The sequence below is a fragment of the Phyllobates terribilis genome, unplaced genomic scaffold, assembly GCF_046119375.1.
Source record: "Phyllobates terribilis strain yellow unplaced genomic scaffold, ASM4611937v1 Scaffold_4__5_contigs__length_816908805, whole genome shotgun sequence".
Lineage (NCBI taxonomy): Eukaryota > Metazoa > Chordata > Amphibia > Anura > Dendrobatidae > Phyllobates > Phyllobates terribilis.
Genome location: NW_027362764.1, coordinates 215,059,025 through 215,080,366, shown reverse-complemented (window position 1 = coordinate 215,080,366; position 21,342 = coordinate 215,059,025). Strand labels below are relative to the sequence as shown.

At 43.9% G+C, this 21,342-nt stretch overlaps 1 protein-coding gene across 1 annotated transcript in view; it reads left to right on the top strand.

Moving 5' to 3' along the window:
* The window catches only part of LOC141264639 (uncharacterized), a 98,168-nt gene extending 77,250 nt beyond the window's left edge, over window positions 1-20,918 (top strand). The window contains exons 11-14 of the mRNA XM_073676912.1: window positions 13,057-13,092; window positions 19,927-19,989; window positions 20,610-20,675; window positions 20,880-20,918. Coding sequence (XP_073533013.1) covers window positions 13,057-13,092; window positions 19,927-19,989; window positions 20,610-20,675; window positions 20,880-20,918 — 204 coding nt within the window. The remainder of the gene's footprint in view (window positions 1-13,056; window positions 13,093-19,926; window positions 19,990-20,609; window positions 20,676-20,879) is intronic.
* The last annotated feature ends 424 nt before the right edge of the window (window positions 20,919-21,342 follow it).

Here is a 21,342-nt window from a genome sequence, read left to right as displayed (position 1 = left end):
AACGGGTGGCCACGGGCAGATTTTACTATAGGCCCCACCAGATCCATCGCAATCCACTCAAAAGGTACCTCTATAATGGGTAGAGGTACCAATGGACTCAGGAAATTTGCAGTGGGTGTGGTAAGTTGACACTTGGGACACAATTCACAATACCTCTGCACCTCAGCATAAATCCTGGGCCAAAAGAACCACTGCAAAATACGTTCTTATGTTTTTTTCACCCCTAGGTATCCACCCACCATGTGTGTGTGAGCCATCTCTAGCACTGCCCGACGGTACGACTGGGGTGCTACCAGCTGTTCCATCACTTCTTCTGGGATTTTATCAACTCTATATACTAAATCCTGGCTGACAGCCATGAGTGGGAAAACCACCTCGGCACCCGGTTGCTGAGACACCCCATTTATTTCTACCACCCTTTCTCGTGCCCGGGCTAGAGTGGGATCCTGGAGCTGAGCTGTCCCAAGAGTACCAGGAGACACTTCCAGCTCTGGGATAGATAGCGTTTCCTCGACCTCCCATGCTAATACCTCTAGGGGAAACCTATCGGGGTTACACTCTGTCCCTAGGTTGGCGACCCCTACAGCAGGTATCCCTGAATCGGGAAGTTTGGGTTCCGTACCAGACAAATCTTTATTCTGGGAGGGTTAATCTTCCTCTCCCGCAAGGTCCAAAATAGGAGTAAATCTCTTCCCAGCACAGTCCCAAAAGGAAGAGTCTTTACCACTTCAACCACATGTTTAACCTCTCTGCACGGAGTGGAAAAGGTAACCTAAGACGTTGGATACTCACAGAGTATGCATATGACCCCGACCTTTCCCCCAGTGGGTTCCAGCCCAGAGATCAAGGACCCATGGATGAGGGTCACTAGGCTCCCTGAGTCCAAGAGAGCTTCCACTCGATGTCCATTGACGCGCATCTGGTACAGACGGGGTTCACCCGTTGGACTGTCGGGGTCTGCGGTGTAGACGGTCCGAGCATACATAGACTACCTGCGGTTAAACCCGCAGTCTATGGGTTCCACAGTCAGGGGGCAGTTGGCAGCCATATGTCCTGGCCCTTGGCATCGCCAGCACTTAATAGCAGTGGCACCACTAGTCCTTGAGACCGTTTTAGGGGAAACTGGTCTCCTGCCACCCTCACTTCGGGATACCCCCTCAGTATGGGCTTGGTTTCGACTGTCCCCCGCAGAGGGACATGACCTCCTTCCAGGCTCCTGGGCTTGCAGGGGCCGGCGTGCTACCCGCAGTGGGGCAGTGTCCCGTACAAACTCCTGGGTGGCTGTATATCGCTCGATCAGGCCAACCACCTGGTCTAGGTTACCTGGGTCCCCTTGCCCCACCCAACGCTGTATGGCTGGTGGCAGAGTTCGCACCAACAGGTCAACCACTACCCTTTCCACCATTTGGGCTGGGCTCAAGGTCTCTGCCACTTTTTGACTAATTGTAACAAGTCATATGCCTGAGACCTAGCGGGTCGGGACTTCGCAAAGGACCACTGGTACACACGTTGTGCCCGCACATAAGTGTTAACCCCCAGTCGGGCAAGGATCTCATCTTTCAGCTTCCCGTATTTCATGGCATTCTCCAAGAGGAGGTCAAAGTATACCTTCTGGGCATCTCCCATTAGGAACAGGGCCACCACCTCAGCGCACTGAGAAATTGGTAAGCTCTCTCACTCCGCTGTGCATTCAGACACGGTGAGGAAAGCTTCCATGTTGTCCTCAGAACTCATCTTTCTCAGTGCTGACCTGACTTTGTCCCAAGACTCAGAACGAATCGGGGTCGGAGTTGGGAGCGTCTCTTGTAGGGCTGCAATTTGTTGCAAAATCAGTTCGTTAGTTTTCTGCTGCTGTTGATACAGTAACTTCTGCTGCTGATTGCGCTGCTGTTGTAGCTGCTGCTGGGTGAGGACCAACTGCTTTAATAGCTCCTCCATGTTGTCAGCAGGCCTGAGCTGTAGCTTTGTAGGCTTGATCACAGACATACAGCTTTTGGGTTATGCCTCAGTTGACACTGCCCACATTCTCCACCATATTGTAGTGCGGTGGTGTTCACACAGTGCAATTTAACAGGCAGTGACCCAAAAATGTCCAACTTAAAGTTTTTATTGTCCAAAAACTCACACAGTGAAGGCAGCTTTATCCTCTGGATCGCAGCCGGGATGTCCACAATAGCCCGCACAAACAAAACACTGTTGCCATGGGTGATTGCACCACCGTATCACTCCGAGGTATGTCAGAAGCTTTGCTTTCATAGGGCTCTGTGTTCACTTCACACAGGCCTGTATAGCACAGAGCCTCCTGCTTTGCAGCTTGCAAACCAAAAACTGACACACCCAAACCTTTGCTGAAGATTTTTAAATGGAATCTGTGGCCATGAGCCACTTGTAAGACCTGGCTGGAGGGAGTGACCCGCCCCACTGCCACCTGTAGATCACTCCCAAAATAAAAGCCCATGCCGGATTTTCTTAAATCCGACTTGATCAAATAGTTTGGCCAAGTCCAAACTTTGCTTTTATTTTTCACTGCAACCACAGGTGTTTCTGTGATTGCAGTGCACTCCAGCGGGTTCAGTAAACCTCTATGTGCATCCTAGGGGATACATACCGTCCCTCGCATATAATTCCCGTCACTGCCTCACAACATATAATACACTGTGTGCAGAATTATTAGGCAAGTTGTATTTTAGAGGATTATTTTTATTATTGATCAACAACTATGTTCTCAATCAACCCAAAAGACTCATAAATATCCATGCTTAATATTTTTGGAAGTTGGAGTGGGTTTTTTTTAGATTTGGCTATCTTAGGAGGATACCTGTTTGTGCAGGTAACTATTACTGTGCAGAATTATTAGGCAACTTAATAAAAACCAAATATAATCCCATCTCACTTGTTTATTTTCACCAGGTAAACCAATATCAGTGCACAAAATTTAGAAATAAATATTTCTGACATGCAAAAACAAAAAACAAAAATATTAGAGATCAATATAGCCACCTTTCTTTATGATGACACTCAACAGCCTTCCATCCATAGATTCTGTCAGTTGCTTGATCTATTTTCGATCAACATTGTGTGTAGCAACCACCACAGCCTCCCAGACACTGTTCTGAGATGTGTACTGTTTTCCCTCCCTGTAGATCTCACATTTTATGATGGACTACAGGTTCTCTATGGGGTTCAGATCAGGTGAACAAGGGGGCCATGTCATTATTTTTTCTTCTTTCAGACCTTTACTGGCCAGTCACGCTGTGGAGTAGTTGGATGCATGTGATGGAGCATTGTCCTGCATGAAAATCATGTTTTTCTTGAACGATACTGACTTCTTCCTGTACCACTGCTTGAAGAAGTTGTCTTCCAGAAACTGGCAGTAGGTCTGGGAGTTGAGCTTCACTCCATCATCAACCCGAAAAGGTCCCACAAGTTCATCTTTGATGATACCAGCCCATACCAGTACCCCACCTCCACCTTGCTGGCGTCTGAGTCGAAGTGGAGCTCTCTGCCCTTTACTGATCCAGCCTCTAGCCCATCCATCTGGTCCATCAAGAGTCACTCTCATTTCATCAGTCCATAAAATCTTTGAAAAATCAGTCTTAAGATATTTCTTGGCCCATTCTTGACGTTTTATCTTATGTTTCTTGTTCATAGGTGGTCGTTTTTCAGCCTTCCTTACCTTGGCCATGTCCCTGAGTATCGCTCACCTTGTGCTTTTTGATACTCCAGTAACGTTGCAGCTCTGAAATATGGCAAAACTGGTGGCGAATGGCCTTTGTTGGCCAACACGCTTCTTGCGGCACTGTTGGCTATTTGCCATGAAACGCTTGATTGTTCGGTGATCACACTTCAAAAATTTGGATATTTCAAGACTGCTTCATCCCTCTGCAAGACATCTCACAATTTTGGATTTTTCAGAGCCCGTCAAATCTCTCTTCTGACCCATTTTGCCAAAGGAAAGGAAGTTGCCTAATAATTTAGCACACCTTATATAGGGTGTTGATGTCATTAGTCAACACCCCTCCTCATTACAGAGATGCACATTATCAGATTTATTAATTGGTAGTTGGCTCTCAAGCCTATGCAGCTTGGAGTAGGACAACATGTATAAAAAGTATCATGTGATCAAAATACTCATTTGCCTAATAATTATGCATACAGCGTATGTTACACCCTCATTTAAGTGAATAAGGCCAAGCTTTAATGGCAGATACTGCCCATACACAGAAGAGCTGCTGTTTTTTGGATAACCCACTTAAATAATTATTTCTTGTAGTGTATTTACTTGTGTATTAGTTATGAAAAAAGCAACCTTATAGATTCAGTATAACATGTTTTTCATGTATTTAAGTCTTTGCTCTTTCTGTGCTTAGGAGTCCAGTGGGTAGTCCTAACTAGTGATTACTAGCCAGCCTTATATGATTGTATACAGAGATAGCTTTCAATCACTGAGTAGGACCACCCATTGGACTCCTAACCATAAAAAAGCAGAGATTTAAAGTTACTTTCTGCCACTGAAATGTAACTATACATTTGTCATGCATAGTCACTCTACCTGGTGCCCTCACCTCTAATATGTGACCGGCTTTCCAGATCTTCTTCATCCAAGATGGCCGTTGCAGTGGTATAATGAGCAGTGGAAAGTTTCAACAACGACTTCACAGCATTGAAAGGCAGGGAGGTGGGATTAAGAACTACCATTGTGATCACCAGTTTTCTTGAATGCAAGTGGATCAAATAGCAGGACTCAGTGAAGCAAACAGCAGGAAGTAAATGGAGGGCACCAAGTGGGGTGACTTTATACAACAAATGTGATAGTCACTTTTAAATACAGAGACACTTAAAATACACGTTATACTCAATCTTTCACTACAAAACTATATAACTGTTATATTCCACCTGGTCTATAGCCTGCAGAAAGTATTGCATGTTCAATGTAAGCGCTTATCTCTTTACCCCATCCCAATATTGGACGTACTGGCATCATTCTCCATAACCGGCAAACGCAGGCTGTGAGCCGCTGGCTACTATTAACCACTTATACACCACAATCAATCTCTGACAGTAGCATTTAAAGCATGTGGTCTGTGGGAGCACCATTCCACATGCCCATCTGTCCCTTCTGCTACACCTGAGGCTCGGCTTCATAAGAGACCATGATTTTCTCTATATCCTGCAATACTATTGTATGAATATATACAAAGATATGTCCACGTCTAATTCATGGTTTATTGGAGGATGATGCAGACAGGCGGCTGCAATTTAGTGAGATTCTGCTTAACGAAATTGAAGAAAATCCAGTAATTTTAGATAACATTATGTGGAGTGATGAAGCTTCTTTCAAATTATCCGGCCATATTAACAGACATAATTATATTTACTGGTATAATGAGAACATGCATTTAACATTAGAGCAACAACTAAATGAGCCTGGTGTCAATGTTTGGGGTGGTATTTCAAGTTTTGGTGTTTTAGGACCAATATTTTTTGATGGAACAGTCACAGGAGATAAGTATCTCGAAATTCTAATGAATCAAGTTGTTCCCCAGTTACAGCAACAGCCTAATTCAAATGACCTTTATTTCCAACAAGATGGGGCCCCTCCACATTATTCAAGAGTAGTCCGCAAGTATCTTGATGAAACATTTCCTAATAAATGGATTGGCCGAAGAGGCCCACTTGATTGGCGGGCACGTTCACCAGACTTGACCCCAATTGATTTTTTCTTTTGGGGAGTACTGAAGGACAAAAGTGTCAGTTATTTGAAAAATTACATAAGAGATGCATTTCAAGAAATTAATACCCAAAGAGACTTGTGCAAAAAAGTTTGTCGAAGCGTAAGAGGCAGGCTTTAAAGCTGTGCAAATTGTAATGGAAAACAGTTTGAGCGCCTGCGTTGATAAAATTTAAGGGCTTTTGTATTATTGTTCAAAATAAAATTTAATTGTCAATGTTATGCTTGTGTTAGTAAATATAATTTTATATATAAATCAAAATAAATGTTATTATTTTCTGCCACCTACTTTTGGACCACCCTATATATTGCAGACCCATCATTGTTAGCTAATACTTGTCTAATACCTGTGTAGGAATCTCGTATTTCTATACCCTTTACAAAAATATCAGGGTACCAGCTTTTTATTGTCGGTGCATTTGTCATCAACCACGGTACTATTGTATTGCAGTATACTGTATGGAACAAATGATCAAACGATCACAGGTTCAAGTCTCCAAAGGAAACAAAAAAATAAATATAAATATATATATAAAAATTAAAATCACAACATTTTCCCCTATTAAAAATTAAGAATTAAAAAAATATATATTTGATATTGCTGCATTTGTAAAAGTGTGATCAATCAAAATGTTTAATTAATTAAGCTGTACGGTAAAAGCCACAAAGTGAAAAAAATCAAAATGCCAGAATTGCCAGGTACCTTGTACTGCCCAACACTGTAAACCAAAACCCCAAAAAACAATGGTAGAAATGCGTTTTATATGCTATTTCAATACACTTGGAATTTTTTCCACTACATTGTATGCTAAAATAAATGTCATTTTAAACTACAAGTCATCGCCAAAAAAGCAAGCCAAAGCATCCTATGGTTATGTCGATGGAAAAATAAAAGAGTTATGGCTATTAAAAGGAGATGAAAAATGAAAGAGCAAAAATTGAAAATGCCCGGTTTGGAAGAACATGATAGCCCACGGTTCTTATCAATCATTGGCAAGGCTCTAATGTAGTAGGCCCAGATGCTCAAGCTGTTGTCATTATTTTCAGCACCCTCTTTGATGTCCAATGTTTTTTATGCTTAAGGGATATTGAGGTTTTAGTTCAGATCAGGCTACCATACTGAATATTGCCTATATGTCAGAAAGACAGTCAGCCGTCACAATACAGTACTTAGAGGCTATGTGCCCACGATACAGAAATGAAGCAGAAAATTTCTGCAGCATTTCTGCATCTCCCTGGCAGAAAAAACGCATGCAGATTGTGCATGCGTTTTTCCGGCAGAATACATGCGGATTCACATGCGTATCCACATGCGTTAACGCATGTGTTTCCGCATGTGGACTGACAAGCACTTTCCAGGCGATAGCATCACTTGGAAAGTGCTTGACAACTAGGTCACACTGTATAAATCCATGCAACCAGCATGGATTTATATAGTGTGACCGTGAAAATAAAAAAATAAAGCTATACTTTACCACCGATGCCGCCGCGTGCGCTGTCGTGCTCCTTCCTGGTTCCTTCCTGGCTTGCCGGCATCTCGTGAGACAGCCTGCGGTCACATGATCGCGACGTCATCTCAGGTCCTGGATGGAGAAGAGCTGCCGGCGCACGAGAAGGTGAATATAAACTTTATTATTTTATTCTTTTCTTCACAGGTACAATGGTACCCAGGTCTGGATGAGAGTCTTCTCTCCTCCAGAACTGGGTACCATCCGCACATTGAAACGCATATAATCCGCGTGTACAAATGTACAGACACGGATTATATGCGTCTCAATGCAAGTCAATGGCGGCAATTCCGCTGCGCTTCCGCAAAATTAATGAACATGCTGCGGATTTTTGAGCGCCGCAGAAACGCTTCGGAATAATCCGCAGCATGTGCATTGACATTGCGGAATGCCATTGAGGACCATGTGGTGCGGATTACCATGTGTTTTTGATGCGTTTCCGCTGCGGAAATTCCGCAGCGGAAACGCATGAAAAACGCATCGTGGGCACGCAGCCAGATACAAAATATAGAAGAGGTTAACCAGCCTTTAAAAAGTCTTTGTAAGGCCTTCTTCACACGTTCGTGTTTCCAGTACATGTGGCATCTGTTTTTCTCATAGATACACATGTACCCATTATAACCTATGCTGCTGTGAACATGTCCGTGTTTTTACAAAAAACGTGTGTCTGTGCAAAACACACACAGACATGTCATTTTTTTCCGGCAGCAAGGTTGACAAGGGCCAATACGAGTGGGGGGACATTAATATAAGAAGGAGCACAGAATGGGGGATATTAATGCAAGATAGGGTCCAGGATGGAGGAGATTATTACAGGAAAGGACCAGGAAGGGGGACATTATTACAAGAAGGGGCCAGGGTGGGGACATTATTACATGGGGGGCAAACATGCATGTCTTTATAGGATCTAGAACTCTACAAGGGCCCATGCATCTGACCAACATGAAGTTTCGGGCCCAGGTCCAAATTTTGCACCAGGGCCCATTGGACTCTAGTTATGACACTGATGAAAAATGAGTTTTACAGCATGGCATCAAATGCTTTTTACCTATTGAATTAACTGCACAATATCTGATGTAGTATGCATTTGTTATCTGTATGGCTTTTTTTATATACACTGCATAACACTGCATGGCACACACTAGTTAGGAGAAACTTTAAAGTTAATTAGAGGCTTGCACACTGATGTTTTACGCTCTACCTGCTGTAGGGCAGACCAAAATGCGCCTACGAGGCTACTTGCAGGCGCAATATTTCCTTTTCTGTGTGAGTGACGCAGGACGCGTCATCCACATCAATCAAAGCCGTAGGACAGTGATTAGGATCAGTGAGGAGGAACAGATGCCGCGACAGGACGCCCATCGGACCAGACCATCCTCATTTACAGTGCAGGAACAATTAATATGGTATTTTTGGTGGTATACAGGGGGAGTTAGGAGTAGTGTTGAGCCACCCCCGTAGTGTTCGGGTTCGGTTCGGTTCGTCGAACACCAGAATGTTCGTGGAACTGTTCATCGAACACCTTAGAACACCGTCGAACACCGTTAAAACCAATGGCAGGCAAACAAAACGACATAGAAAATACCTTCAAAGGTGTCCAAAAGCTGACAAACTGCTCAGAAGAAACTCTCTTTAAAAAAGCCGGCCGGCAATTCAGCATCGGTACCCGACAATTTAGAACAGAAAGAATAGAGCATCACACATAGATTAGATAGATAGAAACATGTCAGTCACATATATAAGAAGTACAGTGACAGTGTTGGTTACTGTACTTGTCATTTAGTGTTAAAGGATTTATTTTAAAAAATTGTGTTTTCATGTACCTGTCTCTTTAAAAAAGCCGGCCGGCAATTCAGCATCGATACCCGACAATTTTGAACAGAAAGAATAGTGCATCACACATAGATTAGATAGATAGAAACATGTCAGTCACATATATAATAAGTACAGTGATAGTGTTGATTACTGTACTTGTCATTTAGTGTTAAAATAAAGGATTTATTAAAAAAAAAAATTGGCGTGGGGTTCCCCGTAATTTTAGTCTCTAGCAGAGGTTAAGCAGACAGCTGGGGCAGATGTTTGAAGCCTGGGAAGGGGGTAATACCCACCGAGCTTCCCAGGCTACTAATATCAGCCCCCAGCTGAATACCTAGCCTTTACTAGCTATTAAAATGGGGGACCCCCCCAAAAAATGACGTGGGGTCCCCCCTATTTTAATAGCTAGCAAAGGCTAGGCAGACAGCTGGGGGCTGATATTAATAGCCTAGGAAGGGTGCCATGAATATTGGCCCCCTCCCAGGCTAGAAACACCAGCTGTCAGCCGCCCCAGAAATGGCGCATCCATAGGATGCGCCAATTCTGGCACTTAGCCTCGCTCTTCCCATTGCCCTGTAGCGGTGGCAGTGGGGTAATAGGGCTGGGGTTGATGTCAGATTAAAATGCCAGGTGACATCAAGCCCAGGTTAGTAATGGAGAGGCGTCTATAAGACACCCCCATTACTAACCCCATAGTCAAAGTTAAAAAAACACAAACACCCAGAATAAGATCCTTTAATTGAAATAAACACACAATTCTTTAATGCTCTAAATTAAACCATACTTACCATCACGCCCATTCCAGCTGAAGCCAATGTCTTCTGCAATAAAAGTAAAATAATAAATCAACCTCATCCTTACCTTTCCATGGTTCCCAGGACAGCTCCAGCTCTGCTACATTCACATGACAGGATGGATCGCAGCCGAAAGCTTCCATCCAGCTTGCCATGCCGCAGACACTGAGAAGCACAGGCATGCTTGCGCTCCTCAGTGTCTCACTGTGACGGCATCCAAATGAGCCGAGTTCATCTCCAATGACCTCAGCTCACCTCATGCACGTCACTGACAGCGTGGGAGAATTCTCCTGCGCATGCGGTGAGCAGGAGAATTCTCCCACGCTGCAATGGCATTGAGATGATAGGCTGAATCGCAGCTGAGCATTACCATCCAGCATGCCATCCTTCATAGACACTGCAGAGCGCAGGCATGCTTGCGCTCTGCAGTGTCTCTGAAGGATGACAAGCTGGATGGCAGTGCTCAGCTGCGATCCAGCCTGTCATCAGAATGCCATCCCAGCATGGGAGAATTCTTCTGCGCTCAGCGTTTGAGTAGGAGAATTCTCCCATGCTGGGATGGCATTCTGATGACAGGCTGGATCGCAGCTGAGCGCTGCCATCCAGCTTGTCACCCTTCAGAGACACTGCAGAGCGCAAGCATGCCTGCGCTCTGCAGTGTCTATGAAGGATGGCATGCGGACATTATAAGCTGCCATCAACCCCAGCCCTATTACACCACTGCCACCGCTACAGGGCAGTGGGAAGAGCGAGGCTAAGTGCCAGAATTGGCGCATCCTGTGGATGCGCCATTTCTGGGGCGGCTGACAGCTGGTGTTTCTAGCCTGGGAGGGGGCCAATATTCATGGCACCCTTCCTAGGCTATTAATATCAGCCCCCAGCTGTCTGCCTAGCCTTTGCTAGCTATTAAAATAGGGGGGACCCCACGTCATTTTTTGGGGGGGTCCCCTATTTTAATAGCTAATAAAGGCTAGGTATTCAGCTGGGGGCTGATATTAGTAGCCTGGGAAGCTCCGTGGGTATTACCCCCTTCCCAGGCTTCAAACATCTGCCCCAGCCATCTGCTTAACCTCCGCTAGAGACTAAAATTACGGGGAACCCCATGCCAATTTTTTTTTTAATAAATCCTTTATTTTAACACTAAATGACAAGTACAGTAATCAACACTATCACTGTACTTATTATATATGTGACTGGCATGTTTCTATCTATCTAATCTATGTGTGATGCTCTATTCTTTCTGTTCTAAATTGTCGGGTACCAATGCTGAATTGCCGGACAGCTTTTTTAAAGAGACGGTGCATGAAAACACTATTATTTTTTTAAATAAATCCTTTAACACTAAATGACAAGTACAGTAACCAACACTGTCACTGTACTTCTTATATATGTGACTGAAATGTTTCTATCTATCTAATCTATGTGTGATGCTCTATTCTTTCTGTTCTAAATTGTCGGGTACCGGTGTATGCCGCTGCTGAATTGGCGGCTTTTCATGTTTCACTGTGAGCACTGTTCCCATCGATTTGGGCAACCACTGTAATGCCACAACCACCATGGCTGTGGCATTGCAGTGAGTGGCAGACAATCCCTGCATGATGTGAAAAAATCCAGTTACGCTTTTGGTGCACGAACAGTTATCGAACATAACCTCGAACAGCCGAATTTTTTGCAAATCGTTCGCATTCGTCGAACGACTCGAACACCGCCCAAAACAGCTCAAATTTGAGATTGGAGAACAGTTCGAGTCGAACACCGCTCATTTCTAGTTAGGAGATGATAGACATGTTGTGGAACTCAAAATAAGAGCAGATAAAGGTGGTGGCATTTGTTCAAAGATTCAAAAGCTGATGACCCTTTGAAAACTAATAATGTGTTTCTCTCCTTTAGTCCCTGTTCACACATTCCCTGAGTCTAATTTCATTATCCCAGCCCACCAATCACTGATTTAGACCACCAGAGATGATATTAACCTCTTCACTCCCTTAGATCACCAGAGTTGTTACCCATCACTGCTGGAATGATTGAGACTGATGTTTATAAGAGAGATGCCAGCAAAAATATTTTTACTGTAACTCATTTTTTAACTCCTTTTCGCTGCTGACAATTTTCATATTTTAGCTTTCATTTTTTTTTTCTTCCTTTTCAACCCCTTTTCTTTTCATTTCAGGATGATAAAGCCACATAAGGGCTTGTTTTTTACAAGGCGAGTTGTAGTTTTGAAAGTGCCATTGGGCGAAGTGTTGTAAAAAAAAAAATGCAATTCCACAATTGATTTTTGGATTTTGTTTTTACAGGATTCATTATGGGGTACATTTTCTGAAACCTAGCTGTAAATGTTGATTTTTTTCGTTGATTGAGTTGCGTGAGAGCTTCTTTTTTTTGTTTATATTATGTTTTTATCTCTTTTTAATTGCATTTTTGAGGGGCTGTGCCTCAACAAAAAAATGGCAAATATGGCATTTCTAATTGTTTTTGCTTACAACATTTGCCCAACTGGTTAAATCATTTTATGTTTTGATAGACAGGACTTTTACAGATGTGATGATAGAAATCTGTTTTTTTTATTTGAAGAATAATATTAAGGTTATTTTTTATATTTTTATAGTTTTTTTTTTACTTTAGACTACACATGTAAGCATGGAGTGAAAATGACAGTCTTGTAGCAGGGCTTCGTAGTAGGTTCAAGAAGACAGTGACATGGCCTTAACTAGGCCCCCAGTTATCATGGCAACCTATGGATATCCTGTGATTGTGTGCACATCGGCAAGCAGCCTATTTAAATGTCAATATCAGTGACTGACAATGGTATTCAAATTGTTAAAATAGCAGAAATTTGGAGCTAACTCCAGTTACTGCTGTCAGAGGCAAGTCCCGGCTGTATAGCACATCCAGCACCTACCGCATATGCCTGGGCCTCATCACCTGAGCCAGCTCAATATATCCGCCGCCAACATGCGCTGTACATATATGGCGGATGTCAGGAAAGGGTTAAATAAGGGAGATTATAAGTTGTAAAAAAGTAAAAAAATCTCTTGAAAAAAGTTGAAAGAGCTTGAGCACATGCGAACATCTGACCTTCCTCAACTACCATAAGTCATGCTCGCAGGCCAAATTCTTATATTTTGTTCATTTGTCAGCAGAATATGTTGTTTTGCTTGGCAAAAAAAGCCCAGTCTAAAGGTTTAATTTCAATATTTTCTTTTAGGGTTTTCCTGGACTACGGGGTGCAGATGGTCCTAAGGTACATACTTTAAAATGCTTGGTTTTTATGTGTGTGTATTCAAGAAATCCGTGACATACAGACAATATGAAAGATACAGTATTCAAAAAAAAATAATAAACTGAAACATAATTATCTACCAGAATTATCTTAATTTTTATTCTTGTCCCATACTTAACAGCATGTATAAATGATACAATATTTTACCATCCTGCACGTGCTACGCATCATGTGATGTAGACTGCTAAGTGCTGAAACTAATGTCCATTATAGATTCTCTAATTGTGAGCTATTCATGCCCCGATGCAGCCAAACACCTAACCATAACATTTTTATCAACATGTTGCACAGCTGCCATTTTTTGATTTTCACCCAACATGTCTTCGGGTGCTGGGAACAAAACCCTTTACTTTTGACTCGTCTGTCTAGAGTGCATTATTTCAGAATTTTTCCAATCAAAGACTCCATTTTAAAGATCTCTGTATAGTGGTTAACCAGGTGACCCACTATTTAGCAACAATTTTGAATATGGTGATGCCACACATTTCAATAACAAAAGTCTGTCCAAGCTAAATTCTGAGGCTCAAATAAGAAAAGTGCTTCCTTTGTGAGACATTCATTATGTTATTGCAAAGCCAGTTTTTAATTGTGTTCTTTTTTTTTAATTGCATTACCTTTATGTTTCTATAATGCTTAAATAGAGTCTATCTGCTGATCCATGATGTCAGAACCCCAGGCAGCATGAATCAGTGACCGCCTCTGTTACTGCAGCCATGTATGTTTCACTCTGAAAGGATGCAGCATTTCAGAGAATGCATAATTGGAAATGGTGGCTAGGCACCATGCAACTAGGATTACTAGTACAAGAGGCAGGTCTCTGCCAGCTTCTCCTTGACCCTCTCCCGAGAGGCAGGTTTCTGTCGGCTTCTCCTCAACCTGCTCCCCTTGACTGACAGGTCTCTCTCTCTCTCTGTGTATAAGGAAAGATCTGTCAGTCAAGAGGAGCATGGTGGGGAGAAGCCTTAGGGGACTTATGTCTTGGACTAGTCATCCTAGTTGTAGGGGGTCAGCTCTTACTGGACATTGAATGACACTGTGGCTTTAAGAGGCCTTGCTCACCTCTGATTATTGCTCTTGGACTAGTTGACTCTCCCTCCTGTTGTTTTGGTGTGTGCTGCTGAAGGCAGAAGAACCAGGAAGTGAGAGACCTCGTGTGTGTCTGAGGTAACTTACAGGACATTTGCCGGTGTCCTGATAAGGAGACACAATAAGAGGAACTGATATTTTCTGGGGAAAGATAAAGTTCGGACTATTACAAGATTTTTTCTCAGGACTGTGTCCAAAAGTAAAGAGCTGAATCACTTCTCTAGAACAGCTTTCCTGAATACTGGTGACCTGAGGTAACAGATAACACAGAGTGTCAGCCATCTCTCATCATTGAAAGTGAAACAAGACTTCCCTGACCTGCAGAGGGAAATAGATCCAATATACAGGAGAAAAAACTCAAGCATAACTCATCTGGCTCAGCAATATCAGAACCAAGCAGCAGCTGTCTATCTGTTCCTGATCTGCACAATTATGAGTGAAACACCAGTGTTGAACTGTGTTGGGGTTTAGCTCAGTTTTCTCTTTAGTTAGGGCGCTGTAGCAGCGTGACCCGATTAGCGGAAAGCCAGATAATTAGCCTAGAGTGGTTTGTGAAACTTGATTTGTACTGTTTGTATTGAACTTTCATTGCCATAGCTGGAGCATAGCTTTGTGACACGCTTCGGCCTTTTTTCTTATATTCATATTATTAATATTACCATTGAAAACACTGTTATTGTTATCTTCCGGCACATAATCCCTTTTTATACAATAAAGCCGGTGCTTTGTTTCTGCCTCATCGTCTGCTGTGCCGTACTTGAATCCTGCCTTGCGGTGTTCTTTGGACACTTTTCTTTGGTGCTGCGAGCTGGGTTTGGTAACAGAGATGGAGGCGGCCGTCAGCAATGTGGCTAATGTGAGTACCGCGGGCAATGGTAGAACCCCTGCAAGGGCCCTCCCTATAAGCATGCTGTTTAGTGTGCTGCCCAAATTCGATGGCCAGAATATGCCACTGATGGACTGGGTCACCAGATTGCAGAGATTAATAATGTTAGCCCAGAACTACAAGTTGAGATCGCTCTGACTGCCCTGGAGGGTGAGGCGTGCAGAAATGTCTTCCTGCAACTGGAAGCCACACGTAACACCTTAGAATAGATGGTAAAATTTCTGGAAGAGATATACGGTGAAACAGCTAGTGTGGGGCATCTCCAGGCAAAATTCTTCTACCAATTGCAGCGAAAAGGGGAGGGAGTCTCCCAATACGCCACAGCACTAAAGGAAATTCTTGGAGAGGTACAAAAGAAAGAGGCAGACGGAGTATGCAGCATGGGATCTGTGGACGGGATATTACGACAACAATTTATTCTCGGACTCTACAGTACTTTCCTGAGACAGATTCTGCATGAGCGAGTAAGAGTGGATTCTACCTTAAGCTTTCAACAAATATTAGCAGAAGCGGTGGCCCGAAGCAAAGAAGACAGTTGTGCTTCCGGAGTGGTGCGGACCTAGGCCATCACAATCGTCAGGGGTGGAGGGAATAATGAGACTCTGTTCAGGGTAGTGCAAGACCTGCAGAGTTCCCTGAATATTATACAAGAAAAAGTGACGCAAATGGAAAAGAGGATGGGGACTGGCTCTGCCACTGATTCAACCTACCCAGCCCTACCAAATCCTTATCGGACCTTTCCTCAGGATCCTGAACCTGGGCCTCTTTATGCTGGTCCATTGAACCCTTACGGTCCCCCGCCTACAACGTATGTGGGTTGGCCGTTTTACCAAGTTCCTCAATATCACCCACCAGCGGTCTCTCGGTCTGAGCCACTGTACCCAAGACCCCAGCATTCTTCACCGCGACCAGCCAGTTGGATGTCAAGGGCGCCTCCCACACTCAAACAAAGAGAGGATCGTCATATCGCACAGTGCTGGTGATGTGGAAGTGAAAGACACTTCGCTAGAGAATGTCGGAGCAATTTGCAGAGATTCCCAGAGCCGCCGTTAAAATTCCGGCCTCTGCAGTAGTGGGGTGTACTGCAGGGGAGGTAGAAGGAGAGTTAGAAGGACAAACCACCCAGCACAACTCTGAACGTCTGGTTGCAAGCTGTCCCATCCTGCGAACCGAGTTTGAAGGAATCCCAGTGGACTGTTTGGTGGATCCTGGATCACAGGTAATGACTATGCCTGAGTCATACTTCAACCGTTACTTTCAAGCGATGGTCAAGCCAGAGCGGGAGACGTTGATTTGAGTAACAGCGGCTAATCAGCAACCGATCCCAGTCACAGGGGTCATGTGGATGAAGTGCTTGAGTGACCTAAACTTTGAAGCTACTCTGATATACCAGGATGATATATTTGTGTACTCTGATACCTTTCAGGAACATCTGGACAGACTCTGGAAGGTGCTCGGATGACTACGGGCCCATGGCCTGAAGATAAAGCTGAAGAAGTGTCATCTTTTCAAGAAAGAGATCGAGAACCGGGGCCACATATTGTCTCAGGATGGAGTCTTGCCTTCCCAAGCCAAAGTAGCTGCGATACAACAATGGCCAGCACCTAGAACCCTGTGGCAGTTGAAGACCTTCCTCGAATTGACCGGGTACTACCGGCGATTCATCAAAGACTATGCAAAAATAGTGAGCCCTCTGAACGAACTGATGAGGAACTGCTGGGGGACCAAAGAGTCAGGGCATACCCTGGGAACAGAAACAGGAGGAGGCCTTCCAGACACTGAAAGGTGCCCTGACATCGGCCACCATCTTGGCCTATGCAGATTTTGACCGGCCGTTCCTCTTACATACGGATGGCAGTCTTCATGGACTAGGAGCAGTCCTTTCACAGCTTCAAGATGGGCATGAAAGAGTTATCGCCTATGCCAGTAGGGATATGGAACGGAACCCCCACAACTACAGCTACGTCCCGCTGAAACTCCTCACCCTAGTGTGGGCCATGAAATGGAAATTTTTGTAATACCTAGTGGGAGGCAAGATCCTAGTGTGGACTGATAACAACCCGTTGGCCCATCTGGACACTGCCAAGCTGGGGGCCCTGGAGCAACATTGGGTTGCTCGCCTTGCAAAATTTGACTTCTCGATTCGCTACGGCTTTGCCACGGAGAATACCAATGCTGATGGATTGTCAAGAGTAACCTTCAAGAATCTGGGAGAAGACTGTGATGAACATCTAAAAGAAGAGGAGATCCCAGATTTCCACAAATTCACACCAGTAGCGGCACAGTCAAGTGGTGAGGCTCGATCTCTACCCAAGCCACTAGAGAGGACTAACGAAGAATGGGGTCGAGTTCAAGATGAAGATGCAGGGTTGCAGGAAGTGAAAAGCTGGGTAGCCCAGGGATAAGTGCCTGACAAGGAAGAAAGAGCTGACCTAGATCTCAAAATGAAGTCCGTACTGCGCCAGTGGGATAGGTTAGAAGTTCAAGAAGCCGTTCTATATCATAAATGGCAATAGTTGGCTGACTTAGAGGCAAGGTGGCAAGTAGTAATCCCTGAAAGAGTAGCACGAGTAATTGCCAAAGAGGCTCATGAGGTTGGACCTCACTTTGGACCAGGAAAGATCTACCAGTGGCTGCAGAGTTATGCATATTGCCCCCGGTTGGAGGACACGGATGAGGACGCTTGCCGACAGTGCCGAGTGTGTGACCTCACCAAAAGCACAGAACAGAGTGCAACCGTACAGACCATACAAACCAAAGAACCACTTGAAGTGTTGATGATAGATTACCTCCTCATGGAACAATCGAATAGAGGTCCACAGTACTGCCTGGTCGTAACCAACCTCTTCTCCAAGTTTGCGTGTGGTCACCCCGACTTGGGACCAGATGGCTGAGTCTGCTGTACGAGCCATCTGTCAGGATTTCGTCCGGGTCTACGGGTGTCCGAAGTGGATTCATTTAGATCAAGGAGAGTGTTTTCAGGGTAAAGTGATCGTTGAACAGTACCGACTGTACGGAATCGAAAGGTCCAGACAACTGATGGGGCCTGTTAGCGCTTTAACTGGAAAAATGCCCCAAAGGGAAGCTGATCAAACGTTGGGAGGTACAACAATACAAAGTGATCAAGAGTGTATCCCAACGGTCCAGTGTACGAAGTGCAAGCTAGAAATGAGGAGTCTGATCTGAGAACTCTACACAGGAATGTGTTACGGGCATGCTGTTCTGAAGATCTTACATCTGTCCCAAGAGTTACTCCTCCTATTCCTTCATCAAGACCGGCTTTCCGGGACAGTGACTTTGGTGAAGACTGGTGTACCGTTCCTAAGACCGCGGAAGGTCCTCAGTCCATGGATGTTGACCTTCCTGACACAGAACCATTGCCAGCTCGCAGAGGGGAGGAACCTCAGGCTCCATCCGAACCTTCAGCTGAAGAGGACAGTCCTATGGCTGCTGTTCCCATGGAGGACAGTCAAGATCTCCAAAGATCCAGTAGGTCTAATGCAGGGGTTCCACCAGACAGGTACAATGCTGATCCGTTTATTTGGTCCACTCGTATGTATTGTGATGAAGGTGGCCCTGTTATGTATACCGCTGCATAGTCTTTATTCTTTTCCTGACTATGCAGCAAGGCCAAGGACGGCCGCCTTTAAGTGGGGAGGCATGTTGGGGCTCAGCCCTTACTTGACATTGAATGACACTGTGGCTTTAAGAGAACTTGCTCACCTCTGATTATTGCTCTTGGACTAGTCGACTCTCCCCCTGTTGTTTTGGTGTGTGCTGTTGAAGGAAGAATAACCAGGAAGTGAGAGACCTCGTGTGTGTGTCTGAGGTAACTTACAGGACGTTTGCCGGTGTCCTGACAAGGAGAGATAATAAGAGGAACTGATATTCTCTGGGGAAAGATAAAGTTCGGACTGTTACAAGATTTTTTGTCAGGACTGTGTCCAAAAGTAAAGAGCTGAATCACTTCTCTAGAACAGCTTTTCTGAATACTGGTGACCTGAGGTAACAGATAACACAGAGTGTCAACTATCTCTCATCATTGAAAGTGAAACAAGACTTCCCTGACCTGCAGAGGGAAAGAGATCCAATATAGGAGAAAGAACTCAAGCATAACTCATCTGGCTCAGCTATATCAGAACTAAGCAGCAGCTGTCTATCTATTCCTGATCTGCACAATTGTGAGTGAAACACCAGTGTTGAACTGTGTTATGGTTTAGCTCAGTTTTCTATTTAGTTAGGAAGCTGTAGCAGCGTGACCCAATTAGCAGAAAGCCAGATAATTAGCCTAGAGTAGCTTGTGAAACTTGATTTGTACTGTTTGCATTGAACTTTCATTGCCATAGCTTGCAGCATAGCTTTGTGACACGCTTCAGCTATTTCTTCTTATATTCATATTATTAATATGATGATCTTTTCTGCTCTGGCACTCCCTGTGCAGCTCTAGTCCTCTCCCGGAGCTGTAATGACAGGAAGCGATAGGAGTGAAGCGTTTTCAAATGAGACACATCAAGTCTCATGAGATCATGCCAAAAATGCCTTATATAACTTTTGCTTGTTTGCCCCTTTATGATGCTGTCTTCTTATGATTTGGCATTGTCATAGAGGGAAAAAGTTGACTCACGAAAGAAGAATCTACCGCCTTTTTGGTTGGAGGGAAACTTACCCATTGGGTGCACTTACCTTCAAAAGACAATATCTCCACAATGCAGTGGAAAAAAAGGTTGTAATCAGCCAGTCTCTCCCATTTTAGTGATATATAGAGTTTAAATAATAAAATATTGGGAACGGTACTCCTTAAAAAATTTGTTTCCTATTTGTAGGGAATAAAAGGCTTTCTTGGAATGAAAGGAGAACAAGGATTAGCTGGAGATGATGGAGGTGATGTAAGTCCATTTATTCACAATGTTTATATCTAGTCCCAGTTTTAGGAAAAACTTTACCAAACCTGCTCTGTGAGAACCTGGTCTTCCATATGTACAATTGAACGGACCTGCAGCATGAAATTGCAATAATGATATACAGTGTAAGGCAAACATCACCTCGAATTAAAAAGGTTTTCCACCACTTCCATATTTATGACCTATCACCAAGATAAGTCATCATTATTAGAGAAATGCACATTTGACACCCAGCACGCCCACCTATCAGATGTTATTATTTGTATAGGAGCTGATCTGTAACACCCAGCAGTGGCCACTAAAAAGTGTAACAGAGCTGTGGTGTTCTGCTCCTTACACTGTCTATATCCAGCTGCTGCCACGTAGTACAGGTACACTCATACTCAAATATCCCAGCTTATCGATGCAGGTGTTGTGTTTTGGACACCCACTGTTCTGAAATTGTTGTGGAAAAACCCTTTAAAGTTTTTTTCTAACAGAAAGTCAGAACATGTGCTGTGACAGTATTGCCCTACTTGCTTCATTTGTCATAGATAAATCAATGCAACATGCTTTAAATCTGAGCAGTTTGTCTGCACCCTCACACTGTGTTTTATTTTTTACAGAATTACCAATCTGGAAAAGAAGGGGAAAGAGGACCTAAGGGGTATGCTGGGCCACAAGGAGAACAAGTATGTGCTATAGTTTTTGTATTTCACAAATAATTTCCTTTATATACATGTGAATTTCCTGAAAATGTAGGAAACTAAAATTACATAAAAATGCTTTTTATGTACAATGCAATGTAAATGAGGTGAGTTTAAACTTAATATATTGCAATCATCATATTATATAGCATTGTGTGCTTACAATTGCTCATTTTCTCTTCTACCCAGTTACTGTATAAATTCGGGTATAAGCCAACTCAAATATAAGCCAAGGCACCTAATTTTATCACAAAAAAATGGGAAAACTTATTGACTCAAGTATTAGCCTAGGGTGTTAAATTTCTCCATCCTGGTATGCATTGCCCACTCATCACCAATCTTGGTATGCATTGCCCACTCATCACCAATCTTGGTATGCATGGCCCCCTCATCCCCAATCCTGGTATGCATGGCCCCCTCATCCCCAATCCTGGTATGCATGGCTCCCTCATCCCCAATCCTGGTATGCATGGCTCCCTCATCCCCAATCCTAGTATGCATGGCTCCCTCATCCCCAATCCTGGTATGCATGGCTCCCTCATCCCCAATCCTGGTATGCATGGGCTCCTCATCCCAATCCTGGTATGCATGGCCCCCCATCACTGCACACATGAAAAAAAAATAGTTCTACTCACCTTCCTTGCCTCTGCTC